The sequence below is a fragment of the Rhinopithecus roxellana genome, chromosome 6 (assembly GCF_007565055.1).
Source record: "Rhinopithecus roxellana isolate Shanxi Qingling chromosome 6, ASM756505v1, whole genome shotgun sequence".
Taxonomy (NCBI): Eukaryota; Metazoa; Chordata; class Mammalia; order Primates; family Cercopithecidae; genus Rhinopithecus; species Rhinopithecus roxellana.
In genome coordinates this window covers 59,649,855-59,668,838 of record NC_044554.1, presented here as the reverse complement: position 1 = coordinate 59,668,838, position 18,984 = coordinate 59,649,855, and the positions used below count along the sequence as shown (strand labels likewise).

The 18,984-nt window shown below is 38.0% G+C and overlaps 1 protein-coding gene across 1 annotated transcript in view; it reads left to right on the top strand.

Annotated features, from left to right (window-relative positions):
* EXOC4 (exocyst complex component 4) overlaps positions 1-18,984 on the top strand; it is an 850,866-nt gene that overhangs the window by 361,599 nt on the left and 470,283 nt on the right. The window contains exon 10 of the mRNA XM_010357736.2: positions 17,938-18,034. Coding sequence (XP_010356038.2) covers positions 17,938-18,034 — 97 coding nt within the window. The remainder of the gene's footprint in view (positions 1-17,937; positions 18,035-18,984) is intronic.

Sequence of the window (18,984 nt, the reverse complement as noted above, 5' to 3'; positions counted from 1 at the left end):
CTGATATTACTAATTCATAATAGCTCTGTAGCAATTGCCCTTTTCTCTTGATTGTGTAATAAGCACAGGGAATACGTAGAAGTCAGCTGAGAAGAAATGTTAATAGAGGAATATTTCCCATCAGCTGCAACTCTCATATTGACACATAAATAAAAAATTTATATGTGTAAAGCATAGTTACAACTAAACTGGGAAAAATCTGTATTTAAACATCATTGCCTTACATGTGGTTTTATCCTGGGGATTGGGGAGTGATAAAATTATAAGAATCATGAGAATAGTGATAGACTCGGTGGGCCAGGTGGGGTCGAGCGGACTCACCGGAGCCAGTGGTGCACATCTCTTCCCACTGAACAGTCTGCATTCAGTGACATCATGTTGGTAGCTTAGAATCGGCCACGATGGTTGTAGTTACACAACAGAAATCAGCAAATGCTACCACAGGACTCTAGCCTCTCTCACAGAGCTGCTTATTAAACATTGACCAACACATCAGTAATTATAGTCCATGAACAACTTTTTACCCATAGGAAGAGAGGCTCAAATGCTGCTTTATTGTTCTGTAATCTTAGTCTTCTTAAACACTACTCTCATTGTTTCATAATCACCTGTTCCTTGATGTGTGCAGTGTTCCTTTTTGTTCTTGATAGACATAACTAGATGTAATTAAATTTGTTATAAATTTAGTTTCCTTTCTGTGCTCCTCCATGACTGTGACAGAGAATTATACTGAATTTCTTCAGGGAAGTTGACACTGGCTGCAGAAACCTTGGTGATGGTTCCTGACTTAATATTTATGGATGTAATCCCAGGATATTTTGATGAATTCCCAGAATCTCGCTGTTGGAATTGATTCTTAACATTCTAATCAATGTTTTAAATCTCCTTTATGAGACCACAACAAGTGGACCTTCAACTTCTCTTAGGAAAAACAAACAAAAGACTGAAGTTGCAGAGAATAAACTGTCTCCTAAGAAAGCCATTACTTTTTCATGCCCTTCTTAGTAAGTTTTTGCTTTTATAAAGTCAGATCTGCCTTTTTGAAAGTTTCAGCCTGTTTATTTTAATACTGTCTTCTAGGACCACGGAATATAATTTTAACTCCTTTTTCATCATGTAGCTTTTCACATGTCACACGACACTAATCATATTCCTCCCCACACCCCCACTTCTCTCACCTAAACAGTCCCCATTTCTTCCACTTTTTTTTATATTCTTGAATAAAACTCTAAAACTTAAACATGCTTTCCTCTGAGGATTCAACTCTTGTGATTGCCTCACAGCAGGGATTAGCAAAACACACAATTGTTTCTGTGTTACAGTAACTAGCATTTATAATGTCCTTTATAAAAATTTTACAAAGAACTTAACACAAATATATATAGTTTGTTTTTTTAGGCAGGATCTCACTCTGTCACCCAGGTTGCCATGCAGTATGTGATTATGACCCACTGCAGCCGTGACCTCCTGGGCTCAAGCAATCCTCCCACCTCAGCCTCCCAAGGAGCTGGGATCACAGAAGTGCACCACTATGCCTGGCTGTTTTCTCTATTTTTTTTTTTTTTTTTTTTGTAGAGATGGAGTTTTACCATGTTTCCTAGGCTGGTCTTGAGCTCGTGGGCTCAAATGATCTGCCTGCCTCAGCCTCCCAAAGGCTGGGATTACAGGCATGAGCATCATGTCTGGCCTTTATTTGTTCATTTAATGAGAGGATTATGAGAGAGATTATAGAGTGGTAATGGTTAGATTGTTTCTAGCCAAGAAAATAAGCCAATGAAATAGGAGTGAGAGGTGTGATGGGTTTTGGTAGTGGCCAGAGGTTTTGTCACTTTAGCATGACTGATGATGGTCTTAGAAGGTACAGACCTTGTGTGCTGCTTGGTAGGGAGAATAGGAGACATTTCAGATACTTTGCTTTGGAGCAGATAGGAAAAGCATTTTGAAGCTAGACTTTATATCAGGGTAAAAATTAAGGAAAAGATTGTGTCAGAGGTTACTCTGAGTTTTTAACGACATGATCTTCTGACATTTTCATTGTATCACTCGCCTGCTCTAAATCTTTAATAGCTTCCCGTTGTACTTAGGATACAAAAATGTCTTTTCCTTCATAGGACCTACCACACCCTGTTGATCTGGTCTACCTACCTCCCTTCTTCATTCATTCTCCTTCCTCCCTAGCCTTCTACACTCAACTTTTTTAAATGCTTTGAATGTGCCCAGGGCCTTCACACATGTTCTCCCTCTGCCCAGAACACACCTTTCTCTGTTCTTTACAGACCACCTCCCACCTGTTTTCAGGTGTCCGTGTGTCATTTCCATGAAGTGAAGCCTGAAATGGGTTTCCTGGGCCTTGACGTAAATTAGCCCCTAATAGGTATTATAGAGATTATTGTTAAGTACTATAGAGATATTAGGGTCTCTCCTGCCGTTCTCTTCCAATCTTTCATAACACAGAAGGCAATTTGTAATTACATCTTTATTTGCAGTATTGCTGAATATTATTTACTACATGTAAATAATCTCATTTACAATATGGTCAACTCCATGAAGGCAGGGACCATGTCGCACCTACCATAGTGCCTGGTGTGCAGCAAGCTGTCTAGTAACAACTATTGACGGGTGAATGTTTGGTGCTTCCCGACAGTATTTGTAATCTTTAGTATTCATGTTCTTAAGAATATTTAATGACATGGGAAAACACTTAGGATAGCTTATTAGGAGGAAAAAGCTGACTCAGACATTTATATAGATATGGTTTCAATTTTTATGTGAGTTGTGAGCTTGTGCAAATGTTTTCTTTTAGTGGGCATTCCCAGGTAATCTCTCTCACAGTTATATCATCCTGGGCAGATTTCTGAAACTTACTCTTACTTGCTGCTATATAGAAGTATACATTTTCTACTGACTAGATTTAATATTTAAATGATCTTATTTATATTGGATTTTACTCTTACTTTATATGCCAAGGAAGGGCTTACTGAGAAGGAGTTAGTTGAATAAAGACCTGAAGAAGGTAAGCGAGTGAGGTCTGCAGTTCTGGGGAAAGAGTGTTAACATAGTAGAGGGAACAAGATGAACACAGGTCTTACAGGTCATTTTAAGGAGTTTGGCTTTTACTTCAAATGAGATATGAAGCCTCTGGCGCATTCTGGAGAGAAGAGTAACTGGATTAGGCGTGTATTTTAACAGTATCACTCTGGCATGTATGACAATCCACTTACAGGGGGCAAGGATGGATGAAGAGAGACCAGTTAGGAGGCCAGTAATCCAGGAGACAGATGGTGGTGGCTTGGAAGGTAGTAGTAGCGAGGGTGGTGAGAGGTACTGGGATTCTTCATGTTTTGATGACAAAATGGAAAGCGTTTACTGATGGATTGGATGAGAGGTAGACAAAAATACAAGAGTGAAGATGACTCCAAAGTTTTAGACATGAGCAACTAAAGGTGGTTGTTCTTACCATCACCAGGACCTTGTACTGTACCTGTATATGGCTGGTACTTCATAAATACTTTTTGGATGTATAGTTGGCCTGGAACAACATGGGTTTGAACTGTGTAAGTCCATTTGTGTGTGGATTTTAAAAAATAAATATATTGAACAAATTTTTGGACATTACCTATAGTTTGAAAAAACTCAAGAGACAGTGTGTAGTGTAGAAATAGCAGAAAAATTAAGAAAAAGTTAGATATGTCATGAATGCACAAAATATATGTTGATGTTAGCCTATTTTTATTATTTATTAGAAAATATATGACTCTATTATAAAACTTAAAATACATCAGAACTTTTACACAAATACAGACCTTACATGGTGCCATTCACAGTAGAAAGAAATGTAAAGAAACATGAAGATGCAGTGTTAAATCATAACTGCATAAAATTAGCTATAGTGCATACTGTACTATTGCAGTCATTTCATAGTCACCTCCTGTTGCTGTTACCGTGAGCTCAAGCGTTGCGAGTATTTGCTTAAAATGCTGTGTGATACTAATCATCTCCTTGTGAGCAGTCCATCTCTCCAGTAAATTTCATATGGCAGTGAGAAGTGATCTTTGGCAGTTCTCATGTATTTTGCATCGTGTTCAGTACGATACTTTAAGCCTTGAATAACTCTATGGAACCCATACAAAGTGCCATTAGTCACGCTGGAAGTGCTCCCAAGAAGCAGGGGACATTACAAAAAAAAAAAAAATGTTGAATTGCTTGATATGTACTATAGATTGAGGTCTCGGAGGTTGCTCATGAGCACACCTGGTTGCCTTATTTTATTGGCAAGAAATAGAAGTCCCAGATAGGTTAAGTAGCTTACTTAACGCCATATACTTTATGTCAAAGTTAGATAACTTTGTTTTCCTAGTATCTGATTTTGTAATGTATAAATTGCATTGTATTATATATCATTATATTTCACTATATCAAGTTAACATAACATTTAAGGCAAAAGCTGTATCCTCTTCTATATTAATTATTTTTGGATTATTTATAGTGATTGCCTTAGTTAGGATTACAAGAAAATGGACTAAAACCATAAAAACAGTAATAGTTTATCTGAGTAGAATCCAAAGACACTTACACTGGAAAAACTGAATGGTGAGGTGAAGTTATTTGTAGACTGTTCCGTAAAGAGAGAGGGTTGGTGGAGACTTCTCTCTCCAGCATAAGTAGTACCTTCATTGATCATTTCATGAAAAAACTAAAATTGCCATAAAAAAACATTCAAAAGTGTGTTAAATTGCTTTGATGAACTGGCAAGAAAGATAGAATTCACATAAGCAAAATAACACAAACAAGCTGCAGGGAGATATTAGACAAAGTACAGCTAAAGCCAGTTTTCACCCTAAGGGTATTTGCTAAACCCAAGTGAACTAGCATGGCACAGGAGAAACAGAACAAAGCCCAGGACCTGTGCAACCTGGGGAGTCTGACAGAAGCATCCCCATCTTCTACATAAAGCATATGGATCATCTAAAAATATCATCTCTTTCCCATAATATGGGGAAAGAGGGATATGAAGCACCAAGTCCTTTGAGTTTTAAGCTATTGCTTGTAGTGTTCTGGCGAGTAGTTTTGTTGTTTTAACTATTAAAGTTTAGGGCTAAGCATAGTGGGGTATCTAATCCCAGTTTGAGTCTTGGCTATTGTGTATTCAGAAATTTTAAAGCCACTTTCGTAGTCTATTTTACATTGGCTAGGATTTTACAGTTTAGAAAGAGTTTAGCTTTATTTAGTTGGATTTGTCTAAAACACCCTTTACGCCGATGTCTGTTAACTCGGGTCAATCGTATGGCCGCGGTGGCCGGCACGAAATTGACCAACCCTATAATAGCATAGCTTAGTTAAACTTTCGTTTATTGCTAAATATTAGTCACTGCTGTTTCCCGTGGGGGTGTGGCTAAGCAAAGTGTCTTGAGCTGCATTGAGCGTGCTTGATACTTACTCCTTTTAATCATGATGATTTGTAGGGTGTCTTCACTGGAGCGGGGATGCTTGCATGTGTAATCTTGCTAGAAGTTAATAGAAAGGCCGGGACCAAACCTATTTGTTTATGGGGTTTGTGGGCCCATAATACCCCACCTCCTGTAAGAGACTAAAAGAAAGTTGGTCATCTTGACACAGGCTGAGAGGAGAAAAACATCCCTAAAGAATTCTTAACCAGATGTCTTGTCAAAATATACATCCTCTGGATAGTGTGAGGAAAGTTTAAAGTGAGAATTGAGTTCCAAATGTGTTCCAGGTTGGTAGTGCCCTTAAGTGGATTAGCAGAACTGTTGCTAATGTTTGGGTTAGGACCTACTTTCAAACCGGGCCTTAAAGAATTGCTATAGATAAAGATCTAAGGAAGATGACATATACACACATGATACACAGGAAAAAGTTAACCAGGATTCAGTAGCGGTGAAAAGAGAAGAACCAGATCAGCAGAGACTTCCAGTATTGTAATTATCAGACACATGATACAGGCTCATTTTGTAATATGATTTTAGTTAATAACCTTTCACCTTAATGACGCCTGCCTTTTATATTTTTTTCTTGCTTTATTGCAGTGTTTATTTTTAATGGATGCATAATATTCTAGTTATATATATGTGTGTGTGTATGTCTATATTTATGTTTATTTAATCTAGTCTCTGTTTTGCATTTTGAGAGTTTTGTTTTTTTAAAGTTCAATATACCATTCTGTGAGGAACATCTTTGTTGCCAAATCTGAATTTCACCCATGCTATTTTTTATTGAGGTTGGGAGTAAATTCCTAGAACTGGAATTTTGAGATCAGATAATATTCAAAATGTTATAACAATCAAGACCGATCAAATGGAAAATAAAAATTTTGAGTTTTCATGTAAGTGTGCTAGACAAATGTGGAGCAAATAAGATTGGAAAAATTCACTACTTTTTGCTTTGGTGGATGGTCAACATTGAATTTACTGAATTCAGTGAAGGACAGAGGTCAGTATTTCAAACATAGAATACTTACCTTTTTTCTACTGGTTGGTGTCATTATTTTGATTGAAGATATGTAGGAGTGCTGTATTTCCTTTTGTTATCAATATAGTACTCCATCAGAGCAAAAATTTAAACTGTATTCTACCTTGGAGGTCTGCGAAATAGTCTGAGTCTGGATAGACTGTAAAATGATGATTATTTTTTGTCAATTATTTGTTGAACATAATAAATGTACAAGTAATATTATATATCATAGTAATATGTAATGTTCTCTGTGTGAAAACAGGAAAAACGACTCTAGCAATTGTAATTTTGAATATTGATCTTGTCATGGCTCACATTTCCCTGGCTTGGAAGACCGATTTTGATTTTGTTAGAATATTATGAAAATTGCTGCCTAGAGTGCCTGGAAAGTTGACTGTTGCCAGTGAAACCTAAACGGCAACTATAGGTTTGCTGGTAAAGTTATTTAAAACCACCTGTGCCTCAGTAATCCAGATGCTTCTAATGAGCCATGAAATAATGCTGTTTCTTTTTAGATGCCAGCTCTGATTATCTTTGTCAGTAAGCTAAATGGCACCATGTTTTGCAACCTGTATTTTGACTCTGATTTTGTATTTACAGAGCACTCTATCTCTCTGACTTCTCTTAGTCATCTTGAATTATACTTGTTATGCCAATCCCTTCAAAATAATTTCTTTCCGAATTTGGGAGTACTTAGATTTAAGCACACCTCTGTGAGTGAAGACAATGACAGCGTTTAAACAGCACTGTTTCTTCTATGTGAACTAGCACTAATCATTTCCAGTGGCCTGAGCTCTTTTGTGGACCCTTTCACAGACAAAATAAGATTGATAGGTCAACATATTTTCAGTTTGAGGCTTATTTGCATCATAAATCTACTGCTCAACTGGCAAGCTGTCATCAGAGGATTCTCAGCTAGCCAACCATACGCTTTAGGTCAGCAATGAGATGGGCTCACCTGATTAGAGAACTTCATGGCATTCTGTTGTCCTTCATATCATTCTTGCTGTAACAAGAATTACAGAGCAAACAGTAAAGTCTTCTGCAATCTAAAAGTTGAGTGAGAAGAGAAACCTTATTGTCTGTTTTAATCGTGAGTGATAAAACAGACTAGACACTTAGTTCAAAGAATGCAAATAGCACAGATAATTTCCTAGTTGGCCCAGTTCCCCAGTGCTTCTGCTCTAGCCATCATCTGTTATGTCTGGTAATGCCTTCTCAATGATTCTTTGACATACGCAAGACCACTCCTACAAGAGCCAGGTGACAGAGCCTAGAGAAGAAAATATTCATACTTTCTCTGCATGCTGCCTACCTTCTCTGTCTCCCCATCTCCCCATTTTCTGTTTTGTTTGTTTTTTTTTGTTTTTTTGTTTTTGTTTTTGTTTTTTTTGAGACAGAGTCTCCCTCTATTACCCAGGCTGGAGTGCAGTGGCCTGATCTTGGCTCACTGCAGCTTTCACCTCCCAAGGTCAAGCAGTTCTCCTGACTCAGCCTCCCACATAGCTGGGACCACAAATGTGCATCTCCACACCTGGCTAATTTTTTTGTAGTTTTAATAGAGACTAGGTTTCACCATGTTGGCCAGGCTGGTTTCAAACTCCTGGCCTCAAGTGATCTACCTGCCTCAGCCTCCCAAAGTAGTGGAATTACAGGCATGAGCCACTGGGCCCTGCCATTTTCTGTTAAGCAACTAGTTACTTAAAAACAAAAAACCTAGCATTAGGGTTCAGCCTCTCTGAAAAGCAATCTGGCAGTTTCTGAAGATGTTTAACACAGAGTTACCATATAACTTAGCAATTTCAGTTCTAGATGTAGTATATACTGAGGAGAGTTGAAACATGCATCCACACAAAACTTGTACCTGGATGTTTCTAGCAGCATTATTTAATCTAAACAGTAGAGATGTCCAAATGTTCATCTGCTGATAAATGGATAAATTAAATGTGGTGTATACATGCATTGGAATATTATTCTTCCATAAAAGGAAATGAAGTACTGATACCTGCTACACCACTGATGAACCTTGAAAACATTATGCTTAGTGAAAAAAAAAAAAAAAGAAATGTAATTAGAAGTACAGTTCCCTGGCTCACACACATGAGAATCTCTGAGCTAGATATACCCAAATAGCCACTGAAACATATTTAATAGATTCAAGATAATTAAATCTGGAGAATCAGTTAGAGTGGAAAGAGAAGAATTACTGCAATCTTCCAAGGTAACCTTAATATAAAGTGAGTTGTAGGATAATGTCACAAGGATAGGAATGCTCCTCACTGGATCGTCAGTGAAAACTCCCTTGTGCCTTGTTGATCAACCATTTAAAAATATGCATGGAGTCACTGTGGATCCTTTGGTAATTGGCTCATATCTTACATTTTGCTCTTCCTAGAACATGCTGTTTTCAGACTCTATTGTAGAAACACTGGGCACTGCTGCTAATGGACCCTCCTTTGACTTATGCTCAGGGAAGAGCTCCAGGTGAACACATTTTACTGATGGCTCAGGATGAGCTATTATTAACCTTCAAATTTGTTGCTTCATTTTTGTTTCTTCCCTTGTTATCTTGTCCTTTCACTCCTCTTTTAATTTATGGTAAGGAGATAATTGAGAAAGCTGCTTTTTTTTCTCTTGTTTTGTGTTCTAAACCAAGAGACTACCTTGAAATAAATAGTAGATTATTATAGAATTCATTGTTATATAGGAGCTAGAATGCACTCAGTTGTTGAACTACAAAAAATATGATTTTTATTTCTTCATGAGGATTATTTTATGGTCGTTAGCCAAAAATCTAGGAGAGAGTCGTACTTGAAGCAAAACTTCGATTAGTTATTTCCATTCTAGCAGTCTACTGGCATGGACATTTCCAGCACACATAAGATACTGCACATACACATGACATGCTGTTCTTTTTACTTTGGCACATATGAGAGATGTCCTTCTCACAATAATCCATCATTAGGCAGTCCCACATTTAGATTCTCTTTCTTGTGAGTGACTCTAGGGAGAACCTATTCCTGTGAGTGACTCTAGGGAGAACCAAAAGGATCTGTCCTTTCTCCTCTGAGTTGAGATCCTTGGAATTTGCCTTATTTCCTTCATTTATCTGGAGCCTTATGGCCACCTTTTTAAGGCCCTACCTCTTAATACTGTTGCATGGCAATTAAATTTCAATGTGAGTTTTGGAGGGGACATTTAAACCATAGCTTTTTTCTGTGTCATGAGGAAACTGCAGGACATTGTTTGGGTCTCGGATGATTAGAAGTGTGGAAATGGTCTGCGGTAACAGTAACAGAAGCAAGAAAGGTCTGTTGACTAGTTTTCTTTTGTCTGTCTGTCTGTGTGTCTGTCTGTCTGTCCATCCATCCATCCAATAAAGATAGGGTATCACTCTGTTACCCAGGCTGGTGGGCAGTGGTGCAATCATGGTTCACTGCAACCTTGTACTCTTGGACTCAAGCTATCTTCGTGCCTCAGCCTCTCAAGTACCTGGAACTACAGTTGCTCCTCACCATGCTGGGCTCATTTTTAAATTTTGTGTAGCGATAGGGTCTCGTTACATTGCTCAGGCTGGTCTCTAACTCCTGGCCTCAAGTGATCTTCCCATCTTGGCCTCCCACAGCACTGGAATTAAGGGCATGAGCCATCGCACCTGGCTGATTTTCTTTTTCTCCTTTTGAAGGAGAAACAGAATAGATGGATTTCTATCAGTGTTTCTGGGATGGCAGGCAAACTCTCCACAGTTCTTTTCTTGAAAGTTGCAAACCCCTCCTTTTTTTTTCGTTCCTCCCTTCATGTTTTTGACACCCAGGGAGCTCTCACCAGCAGTTTGAAGGTGAGGATGGGATAAGTATCATCATAGCCACTATTAGTCAGGAGAGACAGAAAAACGCAGAGCTCTAGTTCTTGCTACTAGGACTGTATTAGAGAGGAGAGTATTTCTAGCTTCAGTTGGACCACCCAAACCTTGCATACATGATCATTATATTTATATATATAGTACATAACCTATATATTGTTTCTCTTAAGCTTCACCTACATTTATAATGAGGCTTTTTGTGTTTTGGCTGGAATAACCAGCTGCTTTATTTAATGTTGATGCCATGGAAAACATTTTGTTTGTCAAACTCCATCACAATATCAAGGTTCAGTGGTCCCTGTTTTAGATGTTTCCTGCACTACTATCATCTACATCCTTTTATTCAACCTGCAGATTCCTTGGAAACATAAAATGATATTAAGCACATTGTAGGATATATAGTTGAAAAAATTGTTCTTGGAGGAACAGACTGAAGTTTGAATAATGAACCTACTCTATGTGTGACCTTGAGCAAGACACTTCATGCCCCTTAATCCCCTGCCATGAGCCTCCATTTTTTCATCTCTATGGTAGATAATAATATTTCAGGAATATTATTAGGATGAAGTGAGTATTTTTATGTAAAGGATTCAGCATAGTGCCAGTTTCTTAGTAGATGTTTGATAAATTAGAATTGCCCCTTGCCCTTCTTTTATCTTTTTTCTACATATCCAGGATAATACTTGGCACCTGTCTTAACCTAAAGTACAACACGAGAGCTATACAAGAATAAAATATAATTGAACACAATATTGGCAAGACATTTACTTGTCTTATGATGAGAATAATGAATTTATTTCTATTTGTGAGATTATCTTTTATAAATAATACTGTAATCAATATACTTTTTCAGCCCTTTCTTGAAACATGGATTTCTCACTGAGCAAACTTTATGTGAAAACATAATTACTATTTGCTCCTAGTTGGTTTGTAGGTAGAATTCACTTGTTCTAAAAAAGATATTCTTTCTCACTTTTTGTTTGTGCATATGTTCATTCAACAAATATACTGAGTGCTTATTCTCTGGTAGAAACTGTCTTAGGCACAAATAATACAATTATGAACAAAATAGTATTGTTGTTATTAATAATGATGACACACTACCTAAGAGTTGAGTGCAAAAGGTGATTCTTTCCTTGAAGGAGCTTGTTGCCTGGATTTTCTTCCTGTGTCCAGCAGCAGCTCACTCTTGGGTAACACAGTACCATCACTAATCCTGATTTACTTGACTTTGCTGTGATAGTAAATCATTTGAGGGTAAGGATAAGTAATTTACCTTTGTTTCTTCTTGATGTAGCAACAAACCCCAAGGTCACATACTTGTAACAAGGTTACCCTTCTGACAAGTTTAGTGGTGGTGGTAGGAGCGGCAACAGCATTAAGCCATAATGATCACATGTGCTTTAAGAATAAGCACTTGCTAAGAAATGTAATCTAAAAGAACCCCTCTGGCAGGGTGACAGCTGTGAATTCAGGGAACTCTTGAACCATTCAGCTGGCTCTTAGAGCCAATTAAAGACCACATTTATTGATGCAGTCAGGAATTCCATATTTATTATACTGTATACTATTTCATAATCCTTAGAAAGTAGTTATGAAGCAAAATATTTGCTATAAAAGAATTCACCTTCACTGTGGTTCTTTTCTATGTGGAAAGGCCAATTTAAAAATCAGGACACATTAAAAAGGTCAGATGGGGCATGCGACTCTCTGTGGCTCAAAAAGTCATGATCAGTTTTATGCTCTTTTCACTTGAGCACTTGGTACAAGATGGTTATAATTTCAACATCTATACATTTAATATTCATTATTTTTAATTGAAAAATAAAGAGTAGGGCTGGGCAATCCCTACTTCTTTGGGAGGCCAAGGTGGGAGGATCGCTTGAGTTTAGGAGTTCAAGACCATCCTGGGCAACATATTGAGACCCTGTTTCTACAAAAAATAAAAGATGAACCAGGTATGTTGGTATGCACCTGTAGTCTCAGCTGCTCAGGAACTTGAGGTGGGAGGAACCCCGTGATCGCACCACTGCACTCCAGCCTGGGCATCAGAGCGAGACCCCATCTCTCTCTCTCTCTCTCTCTCTCTCTCTTTTTTCCCTTTCTTTTTGAGACAGAGTCTGACTGTGTTGGTCATTCTGGAGTGCAGTGGCATGATCTTGGCCCACTGCAACCTCTGCCTCCTGGGCTCAAGCAATTCTCCTGCCTCAGCCTCCCGAGTAGCTGGGATTACAGGCATGCACCAACACGCCTGGTTAATTTTTGTATTTTTAGTAGAGACAGGGTTTCACCATGTTGGCCAGGCTGGTCTCGAACTCCTCACCTCAGGTAATCTGCCCACCTCAGCCTCCCAAAGTGCTGGGATTACAGGTGTGAGCCACCGTGCCCAGCCTGACCTCATCGCTTAAAAAAAAAAAAGAGTAGGGGGAACAATGGCTAACACTATCTAATGTTTTTATAAATTTAAAAAAAAGAGGAAAAATTAAGACTAGAGAAAACCTTTTTTCTTTCTGTCCTGCTAAGTGTTCCCATCAAATTTCTAAATCTTTCACTACAGTAATATTTCCACGAAAATAAGGCAAGCATGTTTCACACATTTGTTGTAAAGTTGATCTCATTAATGATATTGACTAGTATTGTGTTGCCTAAAGTAACAAGAACAACCTTTTTTGAATTTGGACTTTCTTTTTCCCTAGTTTGTGAAATCAGTTAGATCCTTCAGTGTTTGGTAATTCTAATGGAAAAGGAAAAGAGCATTGGCGATGTACTCGGCACAGAACACTGTACTGAATGCTCTTATCTGCGTTACTTCCCTTAAACATCACAAGTCTTTGAAAGAGTTTATTGCAATCCTTATTTTATAAATGGCAAGGCTGAGACTCAGAGAATTTAAATAATTTTGTCGCACTTATGCTAATAATGAATAGTGGTCTGATGTTTGACACAACATCATTTTGATTCTTCCCTCTGTTCCATAGTTATTTCAGTGAGAATCCTGTTTCCATTTCTTTCTGAGGCTTTAGTTTCTGTTTGTGTTTTATTAATATGACAATATTTATTACAAACCACATTAAACTCTAGTTGGGTAGAATCAAGGAATAAATAAATGTGGAATCTTATTACTTAAAAGCAAATGAATTCTAAAAGAAGGGACCAACCTGTGAACACTAAGATGTTGTCATTCCAGCAGTTATCAGGTGGCCTCGGTGCCTGTTGCCAGCTGTCTGGGACAGCGTGTCAAATCATCGTCCTCATTGTTAAAAATAGGAAATATCTGGGGCCTTTCTTCTCCTTTTGCATAGTATATTCCACTTGTAATACTATTGTCGGGTTCCCTTGCATTCCAGCCATCCATCATCATTTGACATTTTCTCTAGTGCCTGTCACCTGGCTTCTCACAGCTACAATTAGACCATAAAGAGAGTGAAGGGAAGCACTGACCTGTCCAGTGCTCTAACCAGGATTGAACAACATGTTCCTTAAGAAGGCTCCTGGCCAGGGATGGTGGCTCACACCTGTAATCCCAGCACTTTGGGAGAGTGAGGCGAGTGGATCACTTGAGGTCGGGAGTTTGAGACTAGCCTGGCTAACATGGTGAAGCCTCGTCTCTACTAAAAATACAAAAATTAGCCAGGCATGGTGGTGCGTGCCTGTAATCCCAGCTGCTCGGGAGGCTGAGGCAGGAGAATCACTTGAACCTGGGAGGTGGAGGTTGCAGTAAACCGAGATCTCACCAGTGTATACCAGCCTGGGGGACACAGCGAGACTCCATCTTAAAAAAAAAAAAAGTTCCTGACAGTAGGTCCCAGGTTATTTGATCATGAGAAGATGAGAAGGCACGTGAGGAAAAGTGAGTTTTGTTTTTCACTAAGAATACTGAAATGCTAAAGTAGATTTCAGGGGTTCAGGACTCAGACCTTATGATTTTTGGCCATGACCTTTACTTTTGTTTCTAACAGCTTTATTTTCAAGAAAATTTTCATTGGGTTGGCTCTGTTTATTGGTAATGTAGTAAGAAACATTTGACTTCTCATCTTCAAGAGGAAATCATGACAAGTGCAGTATAGATGGCATTTGGTAATGGAGCTGGAAGAGTGTATGAGGTTCCTGTAGATGGAAGTCTGGTTAGGGGTTGGGGTAGGGAGGAGAGTCTCTTTTTTCATATTTTTCTCTGAACTCTACGTTTTATTTAGCTTAACTGCACTATGTGAATCAGTAATCATCTTTTTGTAGCTAGCAGGGGTTTAGAACTAATGAAAGTATTATTTAGTTTCTAACCTCATACCCTGTCATTGTACCTATATTTTCACAGCCATATCTTCCTCTCACTGACGTTTCTAGTGACTCTGATGCTGTATTTTTGGTATTGTAGCTTATCTTTTGTTATCTTCGTTCTCTGTAATATGGTCATCAACAAATGTTTATTAAGCACACCTACTCCCTATACAGCTTTGATGATACAGTGAGATTTGCTTACCTTTATTAGTTTTTGACAGTTGCTTACATTTATTTGGGTTTTGACAGTTTACATTTATTAAGCTTTCACACATACTGTCTCATCTAATTACTATAACATTTTAGCAAGTTAGGTCTTTTTTCCTTTCATTCAGCAAATGTATTCTTGTTTAATCACTTTCCAGGAAGTTACATTCCAGGTGGGAAAAAGTGACATAAGGAAGAAAACACATAGTAACAGAAGTGACTTGTGTTAAGATTCTTATGGGTTATTTTATACATAGTCACTGTTAATAGAATTGTGGACTTTGAGAGAAGGGCATTTGATAGTTTGGGAATAGATGTGAGACCTAAAGAATTGGTACGAGGGGAGAGAGACCTCCAGATGGTAGCGCAGTGTGGCTAAGGCATAGAGGTGCACATGCATACAGCGCATTTACCATACGTGAAGGTTTTCATTTGAATGAAGCCAGGTTAGTCAGGTCTGAACTTAATTATTGAGTGCCTAATATCGTAGCACTTCAGAATATTTATAAACTGTTGGAAATCATCTAGTCTATCTCATATAGGTTATCAAAAGACATGTTCATATTGTGTCCATTATTACATTATTTTCATGTAGACTTATTTACCTGTTCCTGAAGTGTAGAATATATCCCGGTTTCTTCTATACATATCTCCTTTGTGAATGAATTCTGACTAGATTTTATAATCTTAAAAGGAAAGATGTTAAAGAAGTTATACTTATTCTATCATTTTTGTAACTATACCATGTGACCTTTCAAGGAGGATTTTATTAGAAGTGTAGTGTTTGTTTCAGTCTTCATGCTTTCCTTAACTCAGCAAAATTTAGCAGCACGTTCATATCTCTGATGCAAACATTGTACAAGATTGATTTTTTTTAATGAGAAAAAACAGTGCACGATTTCTAATTAAGGGTTGACTATGCCATTGTATTTTTGGTTATTCTTAAGAAAAAGTATGCACTGATGAGTTGGTAGAAACAACTGATCCAAATGTCTAGACTTTGATGCCTCTGGGAAGTCCTGATGATCCAGGGTATGGATTTCTGAAGCTTCACATGTTTTTATCAGTCAATTTCCAAGATGCCTAGAGACCATTCAGATAGATAATAAATCAAGGGAGATTTAGCTGTGTTTGGTAACATGCAAAGAACTATACTCAGAAAGAAAATGTTTAATTTAGAAGAAGGAAACCAAATGTTGGAAGTGTAGATTGCTAGGGTTTTGAGGAAGCCCACTAAATAGTAGCCATCTTTCCTGCTGGAGTTTTGAAACTATTGAGAAATAAGTAAGGTAGATAGTAAGTGAAATGTCACTTTTATATTGATTTAAGCCAGATTGCAGGATGTAACCCAGTTTGAGAATCAAACAAAGCTTGCTAACTGAACATCACAGTTAAACAGATTTACTCACCCATTTAGAAAAGATGTTGGCCCACTTCAGGCCTTCTCTGACAAAGCAGGACCTTTATAGCTAAACTTACACCAGACACCACTTAACTGTCTTCAGGCACTCTAGTTTCTAAAGTGGAATATGGGAGTTGCTAAGCCATGCATGCCCAGCCTTTTCTTCTCAATTTTTATCAGTCAGAGGCATTATATCACTTCCCCTGGAGTGGGTAAAAGGTGGAAAGAGGTCAGAGATTACATTAGTTGAACTTCATTATAGTGGCAAGAAACACAAGTGGGGGAGAGCATTTTTCCCAACATCCAAAGTGATACATCTTTTCACATTCTAAATTCTCTGAAATGAGGATGTATCTGAAATGAGTGACATCTTAATGGCTGCCTACTGGAAACCAGTCATGGTGAATTGTCACCGGTGCAGTGTGTGTGAGCTTGTGTTACTCCTAGCACCATGACCCTTCAGTGTTTCCATTAATGAAGCAGTTAAGGACCATTTGAGGAAAGAGTATAAGTCCTGGTTGGGATAGGAAAGCCTTCTGTTTAAACCTTCTGATAGCATCAAGAAAGCATCAACTTTAAACTTTGCAGGATGGATATCAGCAGCGTGCAATGAAATACGGGATGCAGCATGGAGCATTCCTTTATGAAACACACGCTCTTGGTGACAGTGGATGACAATGTTTAGAAAACAAGGACATTGAAAACTCTGAGTCAGAGTGATTCGAAAGAGCTAGACTTCAAATATTACTTAGTGTTAAGAATGCCTTAACAAACTTATTTTTCTTATATTTTCTTATTGAATGTGCCTGAGAGGTTTATGGTAACCATTTGTTTCTGTGAAAAGCCAAGCTATTCAATAAGGAAAAGGAAACATTCCAAGAAAGCATTATATCGTTTAAATAGCAGGACTTTTTTTTTCTTGGTGATGTGTAAAATAATAGTATGTCTTGTAATCATTGGGGTCTCAGATTTGATAAAGTATGGTAAGTTAGGCTTATATGAATCTCTGCTCCAATCTTTACAATATGCAGCAACTTTGAATGGCAGGCACTTCATCCTTTCTCTGAAAGCTTTATGTCCCATACTGTCCAAGATGGACCCTGGTCATTGGAGATCAAAATTTTCACCTTAACGGAATTGTAGCCTTGCACTGTTCCATTAAATGTAGCATTTGTTCTTACTGTGATTCCATGTTCTTACTCAGAATAAAAATGCTGGGTGTTTGTTTGTTTGTTTTGAGATGGAGTCTCGCTGTGTCGCCCAGGCTTTAGTGCAGTGGCGCAATCTTGGTTCACTGCAACCTCCGCCTCCCAGGTTCCAGCAGTTCTCCTGCCTCAACCTCCTGAGTAGCTGGGACTACAGGTACATGCGACCATGCCTGGCTATTTTTAAAAAATTTTTAATAGAGACAGGGTTTCACCATATTGGCCAGGCTGATCTCAAACTCCTGGCCTGAAGTGCTCAACCCTCCTCAGCCTCCCAAACTGATGGGACCACAGCTGTGAGCCACCTTGCCCGGCCAGGGTGAAAATTCTAATCTCTTGTTTATTCAAGTGAGGAAGCCTGGATGAAGTCGTTCAAAATAATTTTGTACATACCGAAGGTTATTGCTTGCAAAGATGGTCCTAATTATGACAGTATAGGACTCATCTAGATATGCTTGGTTTGTTTATTTATAAACGTTTCAATGAGCTAAGTCTCTTTTTTTTCTTTCGTCTGAAAGGGGGTCCTGATGACAACTTAATTGAAGGTGGAGGAACAAAATTTGTCTGCAAACCTGGAGCCAGAAACATTACTGTCATATTCCACCCATTACTAAGGTAAGTCAAGTGCTGTGATGTACTTACTGAAGATCAATATTTTCATTATTTATGCTGCTCTGCGGAATACCAGTTGTTGCGTCAGCATTGAAACAAGTCATAAAAGAAATTTGTTCTATTTTTAGGGCCTCACTATCAAAGTTAGTCAGTTTAACAGATAATCTCAGTCCCACTGAGTAGCTACTTATTTTCAGGAATAAATACTTTTATTTGATTTTCTTTCTTTCACACTCCCTATCTCTGTCCCTCGCCCGCCCTCTTCCCTTCCCTCCTTCCCTCCCTGTCTCTTTCTTTTCTGTCTCAGGAGTTGGCAAACTATGGCTTACTGGAGAAATCTGCCCTGCACATGTATTTTTAAATACATTTTTATTGACACACAGACATGCTCATTTGTTTACGTATTGTCCATAGCTGCTTTTGTGCTACAAGTGCAGACTTTTAATTACAACAGAACTCATATGGCCCACAAAGCCTGAAATACTTACTCTCCGGCCCTTTACAGGAAAAAATTGCCAACCCATAATCTGTCCTTGTCATTTACACCAATGTCCGAGATATCCTTTGAGAACTGGCAGGTCTCTGAAGAAATATGATTTATAAAAAAATGAAAGACATACACATCAAGTGTATGTTTTTATATGTTGAAAGATAACGTGATGTGACCAGAGTGAAATCGATTCTAATGCTCAGTTCATTAGGATAACATGATTATAGGAATGTAAGAATCCATAGTGCCTCCATTAAAGAAAAAAATCTAAATCCTGAATACTTTTAAAAGGATACTTTTTGAGAGTGGAAAAAAGAGGCAATTGTCGAGTAGATAAAAAGTTTCAATTTATGATAGGAAAGTTCTAGAGATCTGTTACATAACAGTATGCACATAGTTGACACTACTGTACGGTACATTTAAAAAAGGTTGATGGTAAATTTAATGTTATGTATTTTTTTTT